The 19,297-nt window shown below is 41.6% G+C and overlaps 1 protein-coding gene across 1 annotated transcript in view; it reads left to right on the top strand.

The window, feature by feature from the left end:
- Positions 1–18,560, top strand: part of ANKRD42 (ankyrin repeat domain 42) — a 24,002-nt gene extending 5,442 nt beyond the window's left edge. The window contains exons 5-12 of the mRNA XM_070749560.1: positions 2,032–2,167; positions 3,225–3,434; positions 6,724–6,849; positions 7,942–8,047; positions 9,431–9,600; positions 12,484–12,610; positions 15,601–15,751; positions 17,290–18,560. Coding sequence (XP_070605661.1) covers positions 2,032–2,167; positions 3,225–3,434; positions 6,724–6,849; positions 7,942–8,047; positions 9,431–9,600; positions 12,484–12,610; positions 15,601–15,751; positions 17,290–17,436 — 1,173 coding nt within the window. The 3' untranslated portion in view covers positions 17,437–18,560. The remainder of the gene's footprint in view (positions 1–2,031; positions 2,168–3,224; positions 3,435–6,723; positions 6,850–7,941; positions 8,048–9,430; positions 9,601–12,483; positions 12,611–15,600; positions 15,752–17,289) is intronic.
- The last annotated feature ends 737 nt before the right edge of the window (positions 18,561–19,297 follow it).

The following is a 19,297-nucleotide window of genomic DNA, read 5'->3' on the forward strand; positions in this document are numbered from 1 at the left end:
GCATGTGTGGGTCCGTCATGAGTTCTTGTTCAGAATCTAGGGATGATAAGGATGATTGATCTCCTCCTGGGCTGTCACTCACGCTTACTTGGTCAGAGGAGCCTTTGTCGGGAGATTCTATTGTGAGCAAAACAGGCCTGTGACATGTGGATGTTTCCCCCACCTCCACTTCCACATTCCTTGGGGCAGGAGCTGGGCCAGAGCCAACCACAACACCTACCAGTACAGTAAGGATGGTGCATGCGCAGGAAGCAAAAATGCGCTGAAATCTCGCCAGGGGATGCACATCTGTGCAAGATTTCAGCTATTTTATTGGCTTCCGTGCATGCGCAGAACGTTGCAAATGTTCTTGTTTTCTATGTAATTCAAATTTAAATCGATGCTCATTTGAATCTACAAAAGAGTCACCAAGAAGCTAGACAAGAAAGGAGGAAGCTAATATAGTGGTACCTCTACTTACAATCTTAATTCGTTCCGTGACCGGGTTCTTAAGTAGAAAAGTTTCTAAGAAGAAGCAATTTTTCCCATAGGAATCAATGTAAAAGCCAATAATGCGTGTGACTGAGGAAACCACAGGGAGGGTGGAGGAGCTGTTTCCTCCCAGGAGATTCCTAGAGAGGCCCCACGGAGGCTTCTCCCTGCCTTTTCCGGCCCTGTTTCCTCCGAGGAGATTCCTATATAGGCCACACAAAGGCTTCTCCCTGCCTTTTCCGGCCCTGTTTCCTCCAGGAGATTCCTAGAGAGGCCCCACGGAGGCTTCTCCCTGCCTTTTCCGGCACTGTTTCCTCCCAGGAGATTCCTAGAGAGGCCCCACAGAGGCTTCTCCCTGCCTTTTCCAGTTACAGTTTCGGAGGCTTGGGTTTGTAAGTGGAAAATGGTTCTTGAGAAGAGGCATAAAAATCTTGAACACCTGGTTCTTAACTAGAAAAATCCATAATTAGAGGCATTTGTAGATAGAGGTACCACTGTATTGCTAGATGTAGGAGAAGGGCAGGCAGAACTGAGGGACGGAGTTAAGCAAGTCATCAGCCTAGAGTGATGACATTGTCACCAATGGTCTACAGATAATGTCCAATCCGTCTTGAATTTCTTTGACCCTTATCTGACACCTGTTCTGTCGGGCTCTCTGGTAGAATCCTCCCAAAAATTCACAGGTACAAATTTCAGACACACACACATTTGAAAATTCAAAACAATGTTCTTTATAATGAAAATTCACTTAAACTAAGCCCTCTTTTGGTATAGCAAAGAGCACTGTCTCCAAACAAACTGGTTATTTATACAAGTCCCTTATCAGTTCTGTGATACTTAGCTTGCAGCTGTGGGGCAATTCAAAGTCCTTCTTTCACAAAGTGAAACACACTTTGCTCTGGTTTAGTTTCAAAGCAGGGAAATATCAGCACACAAAAAGTCAAAGTCAGTAAAGCAGGCAAGAAACACAACAATCAGATAATCCTCCACAATGGCCAAACCCACAGGCTGCTATTTATAGCAGCCTCACTAATTACCACAGCCCCACCCAACCATAGGTGGCCTCATTTTCTCTGATAATAATCTCTCAGTTGTTGTTGCCTATGCATCGCTCTCTGCATGCGTGGCTGTATCATTCTGAATCCAAGGAGGAGCTAGGTAATTGATCTCCTGAGCTGTCTGCCACACTCTCCTCCTCCCTGTCACTCACATCTTCTTGGTCAGAGGAGCCTTCATAATCAGATTCCACCGGGGGCAAAACAGGCCTGCAGCATGTGGATGTCTCCCCCACATCCACAGTCCTTGGGGCAGGAGCTGGGCCAGAGCTAACCACAACAACACCCATTAAACTTTAGCTGATTGGATTCTTGTATATAGGCTCTTGAGCTATAAATCTTCTGAACTGCAACGTTTCCTTGTGAGCTTGAGCCAAGGAGGAAGAAACAGCTAAACCATATAATCCAAGGAACACAAATCTTTTTATGTTCCCGTGTTTACTCTTTCCACCTACTGCACACGACTCCCACTGAAATGTTGGCTTCCTTCCATTGTAACAACCAGGATGTCAATGCGTCTGATAAGAATGACTGGAAACCTATACACAACGCTGCTTTCTACGGCCGGCTAGGCTGCCTCCAGTTTCTTGTCCGATGGGGAGCTACTTTAGACGATGCGGATAAAGATGGAAACCTTCCAGGTAGGGTAGGAAAAATATCCCGGTCATCCCTGGAGGTGTCTGTAATATGTAATTTCTGGAGGCGTCTGTAATATGGTAAATGATTTAGCTTTACTAGATAAATGGTCAAAGCAATGGAAACTGCAGTTTAATGTTTCCAAATGTAAAATAATGCACTTGGGGAAAAGGAATCCTCAGTCTGAGTATTTTATTGGCAGTTCTGTGTTAGCAAATACTTCAGAAGAGAAGGATTTAGGGGTAGTGATTTCTGACAGTCTCAAAATGGGTGAGCAGTGTGGTCGGGCGGTAGGAAAAGCAAGTAGGATGCTTGGCTGCATAGCTAGAGGTATAACAAGCAGAAAGAAGGAGATTGTGATATAGAGCGCTGGTGAGACCACATTTGGAATACTGTGTTCAGTTCTGGAGACCTCACCTACAAAAAGATATTGACAAAATTGAACGGATCCAAAGACGGGCTACAAGAATGGTGGAAGGTCTTAAGCATAAAACGTATCAGGAAAGACTTAATGAACTCAATCTGTATAGTCTGGAGGACAGAAGGAAAAGGGGGGACATGATCGAAACATTTAAATATGTTAAAGGGTTAAATAAGGTTCAGGAGAGAAGTGTTTTTAGTAGGAAAGTGAACACAAGAACAAGGGGACACAATCTGAAGTTAGTTGGGGGAAAGATCAAAAGCAACGTGAGAAAATATTATTTCACTGAAAGAGTAGTAGATCCTTGGAACAAACTTCCAGCAGACGTGGTTGGTAAATCCACAGTAACTGAATTTAAACATGCCTGGGATAAAGATATATCCATTGTAAGATAAAATACAGAAAAATAGTATAAGGGCAGACTAGATGGACCATGAGGTCTTTTTCTGCCGTCAGTCTTCTATGTTTCTAAGTTTCTAAAAGGCAATAATGCGTGAGATTGGGGAAACCACAGGGAGGGTGGAGGCCCTGTTTCCTCCCAGGAGATTCCTAGAGAGGCCCCACTGAGGCTTCTGCCTGCCTTTTCTGGATCAGTTCAGTTTATTTCCAAAGTTGGACTCCTCTTTCTCCTTATGTCATAGTTCACCTGGCAGCCATGGAAGGCCACCTGCATTGCTTTAAATATCTGGTGAGCAAAATGCCCACTTTGGTCCTCTCCTTGAAAGCCCGGAATGACCACGGCGAGACCCCACGGGACCTGGCCGAGAGGTTCTACAAGGAAAACATCCTGGTTTACATGGACAGCCTGGAGGAGACTGAGGAGGAGGAAGAGTCATTGGATGAGGAAGAAAGTAGGTGGTGATGAGCACAATCTTGGAAGGGAGGGAAATTGTGTGAGCTTTTTGTTCCTCTCAAATGCAGTTCATCCTTTTACGTAGAACCTGCTACAATAAAAAATTAAATAAAGAAAAATTAAACTTTAAATAAAGTAACTACAGGCCAGTTAGCTTGACATCAGTTATATTATTATTATTTTTTGTTATTATTTATTAGATTTGTATGCCGCCCCTCTCCGTAGACTCGGGGCGGCTCACAACACAATAAAACAGTTCATAACAAATCTAATAATTTACAATTTAAAATATTTAAAAAACCCCATTATTAAGCAGACATACATACAAACATACATACCATACATAAATTGTATAGGCCTGGGGGAGATATCTCAATTCCCCCATGCCTGGCGGCAAAGGTGGGTTTTGAGGAGTTTACAAAAGGCAAGGAGGGTAGGGGCAGTTTTAATCTCTGGGGGGAGCTGGTTCCAGAGAGTCGGGGCCGCCACAGAGAAGGCTCTTCCCCTGGGGCCCCCAACCGACATTGTTTAGTTGACGGGACCCGGAGAAGGCCCACTCTGTGGGACCTAATCGGTCGCTGGGATTCATGCAGCAGAAGGCGGTCTCGGAGATATTCTGGTCCGATGCCATGAAGGGCTTTATAGTTAAAGTTAAAATGATGGAGACTCTACTTAAAAAGAGTATAAATCATCACCTAAAAACCAATAACTTATTAGACCCAAGCCACCATGGCTTTACTGAAGGCAAATCATGTCAGACTAACCTCACTGATTTCTTTGACTATGTCACAAAGGTGTTGGATGAAGGTGGTGCCGTGGATATTGCCTATATGGACTTCAGCAAAGCCTTTGATATGGTTCCACATAAAGAGCTGATAGATAAATTAGTGAAGACTGGACTTAATCCCTGGATAGTTCAGTGGATTTGCAGCTGGCTAAAACATAGACATTAGAGAGTTGTTGTTAATGGCAAGTATTCTGAGCAGAGTCTGGTTACAAGCGGTGTGTCACAAGGGTCTGTTCTGGGTCCTATTCTTTTTAATATGTTTGTGAGTGACATAGGGGAAGGTTTGGTAGGGAAGGTTTGCCTATTTGCCGATGACTCTAAAGTGTGCAATAGGGTTGATATTCCTAGAGGCGTCTGTAATATGGCAAATGATTTAGCTTTACTAGATAAGTGGGGAAAGCAATGGAAACTGCAGTTTTAATGTTTCCAAATGTAAAATAATGCACTTGGGGAAAAGGAATCCTCAGTCTGAGTATTTTATTGGCACTTCTGTGTTAGCAAAAACTTCAGAAGAGAAGGATTTAGGGGTAGTGATTTCTGACAGTCTCAAAATTAGTGAACAGTGCGATCAGGCAGTAGGGAAACCAAGTAGAATGCTTAGCTGCATAGCTAGAGGTATAACAAGCAAGAAGAAGGAGATTATGATCCCACTATATAGAGTGCTGGTGAGACCACATTTGGAATACTGTGTTCAGTTCTAGAGACCTCACCTACAAAAATATATTCAATAAAATTGAACGGGTCTAAAGACAGGTTACAAAAAAGATGTAAGGTCTTAAGCATAAAACTTATCAGGACAGACTTAATGAACTCAATCTGTATAGTCTGGAGGACAGAGGAGAAAGTGGGGACATGATCGAAACATTTAAATATGTTAAAGGGTTATATAAGGTTCAGGAGGGAATTGTTGTTAATAGGAAAGTGATCACAAGAACAAGGGGACACAATCTGAGGTTAGTTGGAGGAAAGATAAGAAGCAACGTGAGAAAATATTATAGAAACATAGAAGTCTGACGGCAGAAAAAGACCTCATGGTCCATCTAGTCTGCCCTTATACTATTTTCTGTATTTTATCTTAGGATGGATATATGTTTATCCCAGGCATGTTTAAATTCAGTTACTATGGATTTATCTACCACGTCTGCTGGAAGTTTGTTCCAAGGATCTACTACTCTTTTAGTAAAATAATATTTTCTCATGTTGCTTTGTGTTCAGTTCTGGAGACCTCACCTACAAAAAGATATTGACAAAATTGAACGGGTCCAAAGACGGGCTACAAGAATGGTGGAAGGTCTGAAGTATAAAACGTATCAGGAAAGACTTCATGAACTCAATCTGTATAGTCTGGAAGACAGAAGGAAAAGGGGGGACATGATCGAAACATTTAAATATGTTAAAGGGTTAAATAGGGTTCAGAAGGGAAGTGTTTTTAACAGGAAAGTGAACACAAGAACAAGGGGACACAATCTGAAGTTAGTTGGGGGAAAGATCAAAGGCAACATGAGAAAGTATTATTTTACTGAAAGAGTAGTAGATCCTTGGAACAAACTTCCAGCAGACGTGGTTGGTAAATCCACAGTAACCGAATTTAAACATGCCTGGGATAAACATATATCCATTGTAAGATAAAATACAGGAAATAGTAAAAGGGCAGACTAGATGGACCATGGGGTCTTTTTCTGCCGTCAGTCTTCTATGTTTCTATGTTTCTATGCTTTTGATCTTTCCCCCAACTAACTTCAGATTGTGTCCCCTTGTTCTTGTGTTCACTTTCCTATTAAAAACACTTCCCTCCTGCACCTTATTTAACCCTTTAATATATTTAAATGTTTCGATCATGTCCCCCCTTTTCCTTCTGTCCTCCAGACTATACAGATTGAGTTCATGAAGTCTTTCCTGATACGTTTTATGCTTAAGACCTTCCACCATTCTTGTAGCCCGTCTTTGGACCCGTTCAATTTTGTCAATATCTTTTTGTAAGTGAGGTCTCCAGAACTGAACACAGTATTCCAAATGTGGTCTCACCAGCATTCTATATAGCGGGATCATAATCTCCCTCTTCCTGCTTGTTATACCTCTAGCTATGCAGCCAAGCATCCTACTTGCTTTCCCTACCGCCTGACTGCACTGTTCACCCATTTTGAGACTGTCAGAAATCACTACCCCTAAATCCTTCTCTTCTGAAGTATTTGCTAACACAGAACTGCCAATGCAATACTCAGATTGAGGATTCCTTTTCCCCAAGTGCATTATTTTACATTTGGAAACATTAAACTTCATTATTTTACTGAAAGAGTAGTAGATGCTCAGAACAAACTTCCTAAATCCGCGGTAACTGAATTGAAACATGCCTGGGATAAACATATATCCATCCTAAGAGAAAATACAGGAAATAGTATAAGGGCAGACTAGATGGACCATGAGGTCTTTTTCTGCCGTCAATCTTCTATGTTTCTATGAACATGGGATTTCTTCTCCCCCTCCCACTTTCTTTGCAAAGATTTGAGCTTTCCAGGGCATGATGCTGCCTTCAGAGGAGACTTGGACACCTTAAGAATGCTACTTGAAAATAAAATCATCAACGTTAACGAACGAGATGACCGAGGATCAACCCTCCTGCACAAAGGTCAGGAGAACATCATTATTATTATTATTATTATTATTATTATTATTATTATTATTATTATTATTATTATGTCAGTATAACACAGCAAACGAGATCACTATGCTGGATTTCGTATTTCATCACCAGTCGGGCGCTTCCCAAGCACCTAGGACTGCGTGATGTAGCGGCGAATTATGTTTGCCGATCCCAGTAAAGCGGCCTTTTGCAATTGACAGATGGAGATTTTGTCAATTCCTATGGTTTTCAAATGTCCGCTGAGATCCTTTGGCACTGCGCCCAGCGTGCCAAGTACCACTGGGACCACTTTCACGGGCTTATGCCAGAGTCGTTGCAGCTCGATTTTTAGATCTTCGTATTTCACTAATTTCTCTAGCTGCTTCTCCTCAATTCTGCTGTCTCCTGGGATTGCGATGTCGATGATCCATACTTTCTTTTCCCCCACAATCAGGATGTCTGGTGTGTTATGCTTCAGAATTCGGTCAGTCTGAAGTCGGAAGTCCTACAGTAGTTTTGCTTGCTCATTTTCGACCACTTTTTCGGGCTTATGATCCCACCAGTTCTTTGCCACTGGTAAATGGTAGTTCCGGCATAAGTTCCAGTGGATCATCTGTGCCACAGCATCATGTCTATGCTTGTAGTCAGTCTGTGCGATCTTTTTGCAGCAGCTGAGTATGTGATCGATTGTTTCATCTGTTTCTTTACAGAGTCTGCACTTTGGATCGTCTGTTGATTTTTCAATTCTGGCTTTGACAGCATTTGTTCTAATGGCCTGTTCTTGTGCCGCCAGTATTAGTCCTTCTGTCTCCTTTTTGAGTGTTCCACTTGTAAGCCATGACCAGGTGGAACACTCAAAATAATAATAATAATAATAATAATAATAATAATAATAATAATAATAATAATAATAATATAATAACAATAATAATAATAATAATAATTAATATTAATATTATTAATATTATTTAGATTTGTATGCCGCCCTTCTATGAAGACCAGGGGTGGCTCACAACATCCACTTTACTATAGAGCTGCTTTGGGACATTGCTTTAAATTTCATTTTTGCCTTTGACGTTTTCTTGTCTTTCTCGCCAGCGGCTGGACAAGGCCATTTACATGTCTTAGAGTGGCTGATTAACAGGGACGCCGACTGTAACATTGCCAACGATGCCGGGGAAACACCCAAGGATGTTGCAAAGAGGTGACTGTCGCTCTTCCATCTACAAGAAATGAGCGAACGTGGACCGTATTCAGAGGTGGTATTTAGCCGGTTTGGACCGGTTCAGGCGAACCAGTAGCGGCAACCTGTGGATGGGCTGAGCCACCTGCCCCGGCATTATGCCGTCCTATTTATTTATTTTTATTTATCTACTTTTATTTAATTGTCAAACATATATAGGATAGCAGTACAATGGTACCTCAACTTACAAATTTAATTCTTTCCATGACCAGGTTCTTAAGTAGAAAATTTGTAAGAAGAAGCAATTTTTCCCATAGGAATCAATGTAAAAGCAAATAATGTGTGCAGTTGGGGAAACCACAGGGAGGGTAGGAGGCCCTGTTTCCTCCCAGGAGATTCCTAGAGAGGCCCCACAGAGGCTTCTCCCCACCTTTTCCGGCCTTGTTTCCTCCCAGGAGATTCCTAGAGAAGCCCCACAGAGGCTTCTCCCCGCCTTTTCTGGCCCTGTTTCCTCCCAGGAGATTCCTAGAGAAGCCCCACAGAGGCTTCTCCCCGCCTTTTCTGGCCCTGTTTCCTCCCAGGAGATTCCTAGAGAAGCCCCACAGAGGCTTCTCCCCACCTTTTCTGGCCTTGTTTCCTCCCAGGAGATTCCTAGAGAAGCCCCACAGAGGCTTCTCCCCGCCTTTTCTGGCCCTGTTTCCTCCCAGGAGATTCCTAGAGAAGCCCCACAGAGGCTTCTCCCCGCCTTTTCCAGCCCTGTTTCTTCCCAGGAGATTCCTAGAGAAGCCCTATGGAGGCTTTTCTCCACCTTTTGCAGCCCTTTTTCCTCCCAGGAGATTCCTAGAGAGGGCCCACAGAGGCTACTCCCTGCCTTTTCTGGCCCTGTTTCCTCCCAGGAGATTCCTATAGAGGCCCCACAGAAGCTTCTCCCCGCCTTTTCCATCCCTGTTTCCTCCCAGGAGATTCCTATAGAGGCCCCACAGAGGCTTCTCCCCACCTTTTCTGGCCCTGTTTCCTCCCAGGAGATTCCTAGAGAAGCCCCACAGAGGCTTCTCCCCACCTTTTCTGGCCCTGTTTCGTCCCAGGAGATTCCTAGAGAAGCCCCACAGAGACTTCTCCCTGCCTTATCTGGTTACAGTTTCGGAGGTTTGGGTTTGTAAGTGGAAAATAGTTCTTGAAAAGAGGCAAAAAAATCTTGAACACCAGGTTCTTATTTAGAAAGGTTCGTAAGTAGGGTCGTTCTTAGGTAGAGGTACCACTGTACCAACTTCCCCCGCGAACATTCTCTACAAGAGCTACGTATCTTGTAACCTTACTTTCCAGATAGACCTCGTATGTATGTATGTGTTTGTGTATTTTGCTTTCCGTTTTCCAGTAACTAAATTGGTTCCGTGGATTCTGCAGATTTGCCCAGCTGGCTGTTGTGGCGTATCTGAAAAACAAGATGGGAAATGATTCAGATTTGGAAATTGAGAAAGACGATCCAACCTTTTTTGAACATCACGGTGTGGAAGGGAGCACAGATAACAAGGGAGATCTGAAGGAAAACAAGGAAGAGAAAATTGACGCTCGTGGTAAGTCCAGCACTTTCTGGGTCAAGATTTTTTATTTTTGGATATTTTTCACCTGGCAGATGGGAGAATGTACCAAAATACTAGCTTACAGGTAGTCCTTGACTTACGAACACAACTTGAACCCGTCATTATGACAATGATAACTGAAGAAGCTTCCTGGATGAGAAGCAAAAATGTCTTCAAAGAAAAGGGGAAAAAATAATAAGAAAGTCCAGTTTATTTATTTATTTATTTATTAGATTTGTATGCTGCCCCTCACCGTAGACTCGGGGCGGCTAACAACAATAATAAAACATCATATGACAAATCTAATACAGTGGTACCTCGGTTCTCGACCACAATTCGTTCCAGAAGTGTGGTCGAGAACCGATTTGGTCGAGTACCGAATTAATTTATCCCATAGGAAATAATGGAAATGGATTTGGTTCCCAGCCCCTGTTGACTCGCTGGGAACCAATTAAATCTATTTTCTTTATTTCCTATGGGATAAAAATCTGAGGAGCTCTATAGTCTAACCTCTCCAAGCTTCAGGAAGGGTGGGGGCAGCTGCAATACCGGCAGCTTCGGGGGGCTCCTTTCCTCAGTGCTTCCGTCTTGTGCACCAACTTTCTCCTTCCCGGCGGCAGTGGTAGTGACGGCAGCGGCTTCCCTTTGAGGAGCAGGAGCGCCGGGAACGTCACGTGATGAAGGGAAGCCAGTGGAGCGGCGGCAACTGCTGAGATGGCTCCACCGGCTTCCCTTCATCACATGACGTTCCCGGCGCTGCTGTTCCTCGAAGGGAAGCCGCTGCTGTCACCACCGTTGCCGCCGGGAAGGAGAAAGTTGGTGCACAAGACGAAGCACTGAGGAAAGGAGCCCCCCGAAGCTGCCGGTATTGCAGCCGCCCCCACCCTTCCTGCAGCTTGGAGAGGTTAGACTATAGAGACTGGGAGGCTGTGAAGCGGGCGGTAACATTTCGGATAGCAAACAAAATTTTCTGTGGCTGTTTGGTATCCGAATTTTTGTTCAGATACTGAAGCAAATTTTTGCCGAATATTTTGTTCGGTATCTGAAATGTACGAGAACCAAAGCGTTCGAGAACCGAGGTACCACTGTATTTAAAATAACTAAAAACCCTTATTAAAAAACCAACATACACCCAAACATACCATGCATAAATTGTAATGGCCTGGAGGGAAAGGAATATCTCAATTCCCCCAGTTGCCTTTTGAAAAAGTACCTTTAGGACAACCATCACCTGGATGACCAAAAATCTCCGTAGACGACTGTAAAATATTAGGCACAATAATCTTCAACATCTTCATCAATGACTTGGATGAGGGGATAGATGGGGGACCTCATCAAATTTGCAGATGACACCAAACTGGCAGGAATAGCCAACACTCCAGAAGATAGACTCAAGATACAGAAGGATCTTGATAGACTTGAACATTGGGCGCTAGCTAACAAAATGAAATTCAATGGTGAAAAAAGTAAGGTCCTACATTTAGGCAAGAAAAATAAAATGCACAGTTATAATCTATGTGGTACATTGCTCAACAGTAGTAACTGTGAGAGGGATCTTGGAGTCCTAGTGGACAACCATTTAAATATGAGCCAGCCGTGTGCAGCAGCTGCCAAAAAAGCCAACACTGTTCCAGGCTGCATTAATAGAGGGATAGAATCAAGATCACACAAAGTGTTAATACCGCTTTATAAGGCCACACTTGGAATACTGCATTTAGTTTTGGTCACCACGATGTAAAAACTATGTTGAGACTCTAGAAGGAATGTAGAGAAGAGTAACAAAGATGATTAGGAGACTGGAGGCTAAAACATAGGAAGAACAGTTGCAGGAACTGTGTATGTTTAGTTTAATGAAAAGAAGGACCAGGGGAGACAGTCCTTCAATATCTCAGGGTTTGCCACAAAAAAGAGGGAGTCAGGCTATTCTCCAAAGCACCTGAGGACAGGACAAGAAGCAATGGGTGGAAACTAAACAAGGAGAGAAGCAACTTAGAACTAAGGAGAAATTTCCTGACAGTTAGAAAATGTCCAAAGATACTTCACCAGAAGAGCCCTTCACTCCTCCACTCGAAATAGAATACCCTATGAGACTAGACTTTCAATCCTGGGCTTAGAAAGTTTAGAACTAAGACGCCTTAAACAAGATCTAAGTATTGCCCACAAAATCATATGCTGCAACCTCCTGCCTGTCGGCGACTACTTCAGCTTCAACCATAACAACACAAGAGCACACAACATATTTAAACTTAATATTAACCGCTCCAAACTTGACTGGAAAAAATATGACTTCAGTAACCGAGTTGTCGAAGCGTGGAACTCATTACCGGACTCCATAGTGTCATCCCCAAACCCCCAACACTTTACCCTTAAATTATCTACGGTTGACCTCTCCAGATTCCTAAGAGGTCAGTAAGGGGCCAGAACAAGTGCACTAGAGTGCCTTCCGTCCCCTGTCCTATTGCTCCCCTATATCTCCTATACCTTTCTTCTATTCATATATCTCTTCTTCTATTCTTTCATTGATATGTTCTATTGCTATACCTTCTTTTCTATTAATTCTTAGATATATTTTACTATGCGTATCTCCTCTATAACCTTCATCATGTATTTTACTATGTGTATATAGATATATACCCACTAAAACCCTCATTGTGTATTGGACAAAATAAATAAATAAATAAATAGAATAATTAATCCGTAGAATAGCCTGCCTCCAGAAATTGGGAATGCTCCAACATTGGAAGTTTTTAAGACGATGTTGGATCACATTTGTCTGAAGTAGTGTAGGGTCCCTTGCCTAAGCAGTGGGTTGGACTAGAAGACCTCCAAGGTCCTTTCCAACATTGTTGTTGTTATTATTAAAACCTCCTCTTGCAGAAAGAGCCTACCAGAAAGTGGAAGAGTTACAAGGCCTGCTAGAAATGGCCATCAGCAACTTCAAGCAGCTTGGAGGCATCACTCCCCAGGAAAGGGAGACCAAACTCAAAGAGAAGAGGCTTGAAAGGTAAGACACCCCCCCCCCCCGAAAGTGCCTGAGAAATTTCACTAGCGTTGAATTCACGATGGTTGCATTCATGCCCACAAGATCATATGCTGCAAAATCCTGCCTGTCAGTGACTACTTCAGCTTCGACCGCAACAACACATGAGCACGCGGCGGATTCAGACTTAGTATTAATCGCTCCAAACTTGACTGTAGGGAGTATGACTTTAGCAATCGAGTTGTCGAAGCGTGGAACTCATTACCGGACTCAATTGTGTCAACCCCTAACCCCCAACATTTCTCCCTTGGACTGTCCACGATTGACCTCTCCAGGTTCCTGGGAGGTCAGTAAGGGGCGTGCATAAGTGCACCACTGTGCCTTTCGTCCCCTGTCCAATTATCTTTCCTTTATCTCATATATCATATATCTTTTCTTCCTTTCATATATCTTCTCCTCTATTTTTATATCTTTTCTTTTATCCTTTTCTTTATATATAATACTACATGTCTATTCTCTTCAATATGTACTGTGTATTGGACAAAATAAACAAATAAAAAATAATAATAATAAAAAATGATGATAGCCGTTCTTGTGTAGTGGTTAAGGTGCCAGCTTAAGAATTGGTAGATGGTGAGAGAAAGGTGGTCACATGACTTTGGGCCAATCACCAGGAGGTGGTGAGCTCTAGTTCTGCCTTAGATATGAAAGCCGGCTGGCTGATTTGGGGCCAATCACCAGGAGAGGGTGAGTTCGAGTCCTATCCTAGACATGAAAGCCGGTTGGGTTATTTTGAGCAAATCACCAGGAGAGAGTGAGTTCTAGTTTCACCTTAGACAAAGTCAGCTGGGTGACTTTGGTCCAGGGATGAAATGCTCCCATTTTGCTCATGCCTGTCTGTTGTTGGAGAGCCAGTCATGAAGAGAGCTCAAAGCTCCGCCCCCCAGGTGGGCGTTGCTACTTATCGCCATTACCAATGTGCTGGACGTGCAGCTTCAAGTTGCCGGCATGCACGCCTGTGCGTCCCAGCGAAATTTTGCTTCTGCGCATGCTCAGGAAGCAAAATCTCACGAGAGGATGCCTGCGTCTGTGCGTGCCAGATTTCGGCGATTTTTTTTGCTTCCGTGCATGCAAAAAATCACCGAAATCTCATATGTGCGTGCATCCCTTTGCTTTATTATAACTAAATGCCCCATAATCAAAATTTCATTCATATAATTTTCTTAGGTCTTCGGAGAGGGGTGGCATACAAATCTAAATAATAATAATAATAATAATAATAATAATAATAATAATAATAATAATAATAATAATAATAATAATAATAATATACAAAATCCAGCATAGTGATCTCGTTTGCCGAGTTGTATTGACATAACAACAACAACAATAACAACAACAACAACAACAACAACAATAATAATTTTATTCTCATTTTTTTGTGTGGTTATAATAACAGAATGATTACTCTTCCTTCATCATAGAAATAATTCACTTCTTGAAATTTGTTGTTTTGCTGCCCTCTGCTGGCTGACTGCATCACAGACCCCCATTAAATTCAATGAAACATGAAAGCTTCTGTTACTATCGTCCGGATCAATAAAGCAGAATTAGTAGAGTCTGTTTTTTCCCCCCTACCTCAAAGGCTAACATCAGTTTTGAAAGCCCGTGTTTTCCTTTCTCTCTTTCTTATTCCCTACTGAATTAGGATAGAGCCAATCCAAGCTTTTTTCTTTGATTCCAGGGCTTAAAGCATACGATTGTTTCTGTAACTGTAATGTTTATATAGTTTTTCCAAAATCATCTTCAAAGCTTACATGCCCTAGGCAGGACTAGAACTCACAGTCACCTGGTGCTTGGTCCAGGATCACCCAGCTGACTTTTCATGCCTAAGGCAGGACTAGAACTCCCAATCTTCTGGATTTCTAGGCCAGCACCTTAAGCACTACTCCACTACTTTTGCATCAGTGCCTAATCTGAGTACTCATTTTCTTTCTTTCTTTTTAAAAAAAATAATCTTTATTAAATATATGTTTAAAAACAAACATAGAAAAGAAGAAACATTTATAATAAAGAAAATCAAACAAAACAAAACAGAAAAATAATAATAGTACAAACAAACAAACAATGTAGAAAAAAATATTTTCCATAGTGTAATGTAAATGGTAAACATCATAAGAAAGGTACTAAAGGAACAATTTAAAGCATTTGTTCATAATAATTTAGTCAATATATAAGTAAATCTATATAACATATTGTTATTTGGGTCTTCATAATACAATTTACATTTATTCGGAGAGGGGCGGCATACAAATCTAATAAATTGAATTGAATTGAATTGAATTTTCTCTGCGAGTGAATCATATGTAATTAATAATCATACTAATCTCCTTGAGTTTATAACGTTACCATACAAACCTTCCACATATATAACAAGTTTATCAATCATATTTGTTGTTGTGAGCCGCTCCGAGTCTTTGGAGAGGGGTGGCATACAAATCTAATAAATAATAATAATAATTAAAAATAATAATAATAATATTTGTTGACAGCTATGTTGTAACTTGTTGTTTTAAATGTTATTTAAAGGTTTCAATCCATTTTGGTTTTATTTATTCTTTATGTCATTCGACTTGTCATCTGTCGTTATATTACTATTCCTCTTATCTGTAATTTGGTAATTGATCTTTTCGGGTTAAGTTATATAGAATTTAATTTCGTTTTACGGGGGTGGAAGGGAGCGGAGACCCATTTTCAAATGGGGATGGGAGATTATTGCAGTGTCTCAAGGATCAGGCCTAAACCTGACAAGCAAAGTCAATAGGGAATCCAGTATCACTTTCCAACCAGGTGACCAACCGCACAACGGTGGCGCTTCGCTTAATGTTGGAGACAGCTTGTAAAAATTGCAAAACTCACTTCACAACCATTAGCGCTGTCGGTTAGCAACAGAAATCCTGGGCAAGCTCCTGTAGCATCTCCTGAAGCTTTTGTTTTGGTCTTGCCTGGACAAGGACCATCTCTGAGCTGAATGTGCAGCTGGAATACGAGCAGATGCGACGGGAGAAGTTGGAAGCTCAATTGGACGAAGCCCGGGCAGAAGTCGGAAAACTCAGAGAGCTACAAGGAAAAAACGAGGTGTCTTTAACCCATAAGATCTCGGTGGTGAGTACTATTTTTGTTTTAGATCAATTGTGATTCTTCTTGGCATTCTTGATGATTGGATATGTTCATTCGTTCATTTAGTCAAGCATGTATTAAATAACAGACGTAGGTATAAACATGGTTATTAATACATGAAAGGGATGCACAATAAAAGGGGACATTAGGACAGGGACTGCAGGCATGTTGGTTATGGACAGGGTGGCTAGATCGGTCTTTCTCCATCTTGGTAGGTACAGCTTTAACCTGGGTAGACTTCAACTCCCAGAATGCCCCAGCCAGCATTTGGGAGGATGCTGGGACAAATATGTCCTTTCCAAATGAATCTTGGTATTTAATCTAAACCAGTTTAAATCAGTTGTCTGCTTGCTTCCCTAGAACAGTGTTTTTCAACCAGTGTGCCGCGAGACATGGTTAGGTGTGCCGCAAAGAAGGAGAGAGGGGGAGAGAGAAAGAAAAAGAGAGAAAGAAAACAAGAGAGAAAGAAAGCAAGAGAGAAAGAGAGTGAGAGAGAAAGAGAAAGAAAGCAAGAGGGAGAGAAAGAGAAAGAAAGAAAGAGAGAGGAGAGGAAGGGATAGAGAGAGAAAGAGAGAGAAAGAAAATAAGAGAGAAAGCAAGCAAGAGAGAGAGTGAGAGAGAAAGAGAAAGAAAGCAAGAGAGGAGAGGAAGGGAGAGAGAGAGAGAAAGAAAGAGAGAAAGAAAACAAGAGAGAAAGCAAGCAAGAGAGTGAGAAAGAGAAAGAAAGCAAGAGAGAAAGAGAAAGAAAGAAAGAGAGAGAGGAGAGTGAGAGAGAGAGAGAGAGAAAGAAAACAAGAGAGAAAGAAAGCAAGAGAGAAAGAGAAAGAAAGAGAGAAAGGAGAGGAAGGGAGAGAGAAAGAAAAAGAAAACAAGAGAGAAAGAAAGCAAGAGAGAAAGAGTGAAAGAGAAAGAAAGAAAGAAAGAGAAAGAGAAAGAAAGAGAGGAAGGGAGAGAGAAATGAGAGCAAAAAGGGGAGAAGAAAAGAGAAATGAGAAAATGATTGAAACAGAGAATGAGAGGAAAGAGAGAGAAACAAAAGAGAGAGAAGTGACTCTTGATTTAAAGCATATGATAAAAAGCACCCAAAGAATAAGAGAGAGAAAGACCCCAGCCCTCACCTGTTTTGGAAATGGTTCAAGAGTGTGTATACACACACACACACAAGGGGGGAGGAGACAGGGATGGAAAAAGAGAGGAGAGTGTCTTAGAATGTCAGTTTGTGTCAGTTTGGGTGGTGGTGTGCCCCAGGATTTTGTAAATGTAAAAAATGTGCCGCGGCTCAAAAAAAGTTGAAAATCACTGGACTAGAACAGAGTTTCCCAACCTTGGCAACTTGAAGATATTTGGACTTCAACTGCTGGCTGGGGAATTCTGGGAATTGAAGTCCAGATATCTTCAAGTTGCCAAGGTTGGGAAACAGTGCCCTAGAAGACCAAGTCGCTATTGGTGTTAACACCTTTTTAAAATCTCTCTTTCGACATTGTTTACCACCCAGAGCAGAGAATGATGTTAATTTCTTGTAGGATTCCCTGGATTTCCCAAAAGAACAGCCTGACTCAAAGCAAGCAGCCTCCGATTTGCCGAAAGCGAGTTTTGACCCCAAGAAAGAGAAGAAATTGAAGAAAAGGCCTGTCTTTGGCGCTGGCGGTGTGGTTGTAAAAAGATGCTAAGGAAAAGCAAGAAGTAAACAAGTAGTAAACAAAAGCAAGCATTTTACTCAGAGCAAAATTAAATTCAGTCGCCTTCGTGTATACAACCGTAAACACAAAAGTAGGTTAACTAACAATGTTGCCTCCTTAGTTAGTCGAAGCACATCTGTTTGTGGCAATCATAAAATATATTGCATTGCGAAAATCTGAATTTGAAGGGAAAAGGGTAACGTATAACCCAATGGTGAAATCTACTCAGAAGTGCACTTTTTGCTTGCATGCATGCATTACGCACACTTTTTCACCCACTGAGCATGAGTAGATGGCTTTGTGCATGCACAGAGGGTTAAAAAAAAAGATGGTGATGTCCGAGCAGATGGGCAGAGCCTCACAATGCTTCTGCTACTGGTTCTCTGAACCACCCGCAGTCACTACCAGTACGCCGGAACTGGTAGCAATTCACCCCTGGTATAACCTGTCCGTGCACACAAGTCCACCCGTTGAAACTCAAGTTGCATCGAAGTTTCTACGGGTTTTGATTGAAGGAGGTACTTCATGGGCCCCGTAGCCTAAATCTCCTTTCTCCTTCAAATCCAGATTAACCCAGATTTTGTCGAACATCAGTTTTTTAAATTTTTTATTTTTATTTTATAAACAAACATAAAGGCAAAGAATAACAAAAAGATGAATACATATAAGAGAAAAGTGAAAAACAAAACTAAGAGAAGAAACGATACAATATAGTACAGATAATACAAATAACGCATATAATACTGTTAATGACATTTCACTAATATTCGCTTCCTTGACATCTGTTTAATATTCTTGGAAAATTGTTGAACATCAGTTTTGCGCAATCTTTTAAAAGTGAAACATTGCAGCCTTCGGGGGGGGGGGGATTCTAGCCATTTTGGGACTCGTGGATTTAACCCGTTTTGGGGGTTCCTGAAATTTGGAAAGGCTGTCTCCGAACCAGGTTGCCATTACAGATAAGGGTTTTTAAAAAGCACTCTGATTTACGATACACTGGCTTGTCATTAAAGATTAACTTTTTTAAAAAAAATCTGTGATGCTTATGTGGCCCCATAGCCAAGAAATTTTTACTGTACGAGGAAGACGCTAATAAACTGAACAGTTTAATATGAGTTATGCATCTGTTTTATTTTTACATCAGGAATAAAGTGTGCAATAGGATTGATATTCCTAGAGGCACCTGTAATATGGTAAATGATTTAGCTTTACTAGATAAATGGTCAAAGCAATGGAAACTGCAGTTTAATGTTCCCAAATGTAAAATAATGCACTTGGGGAAAATGAATCCTCAATCTGAGTATTGCATTGGCAGTTCTGTGTTAGCAAAAACTTCAGAAGAGAAGGATTTAGGGGTAGTGATTTCTGACAGTCTCAAAATGGGTGAGCAGTGCCGTCAGGCGGTAGGGAAAGCAAGTAGGATGCTTGGCTGCATAGCTAGAGTATAACAAGCAGGAAGAGGGAGATTATGATCCTGCTATATAGAGTGCTGGTGAGACCACATTTGGAATACTGTGTTCAGTTCTGGAGACCTCACCTACCAAAAGATATTGACAAAATTGAACGGGTCCAAAAACAGGCTACAAGAATGGTGGAAGGTCTGAAGCATAAAACGTATCAGGAAAGACTTAATGAACTCAATCTGTATAGTCTGGAGGACAGAAGGAAAAGTGGGGACATGATCGAAACATTTAAATATGTTAAAGGGTTAAATAAGGTTCAGGAGGGAAGTGTTTTTAATAGGAAAGTGAACACAAGAACAAGGGGACACAATCTGAAGTTAGTTGGGGGAAAGATGAAAAGCAACATGAGAAAATATTATTTTACTGAAAGAGTAGTAGATCCTTGGAGC

Source organism: Erythrolamprus reginae, chromosome 4, assembly GCF_031021105.1.
Source record: "Erythrolamprus reginae isolate rEryReg1 chromosome 4, rEryReg1.hap1, whole genome shotgun sequence".
Lineage (NCBI taxonomy): Eukaryota > Metazoa > Chordata > Lepidosauria > Squamata > Dipsadidae > Erythrolamprus > Erythrolamprus reginae.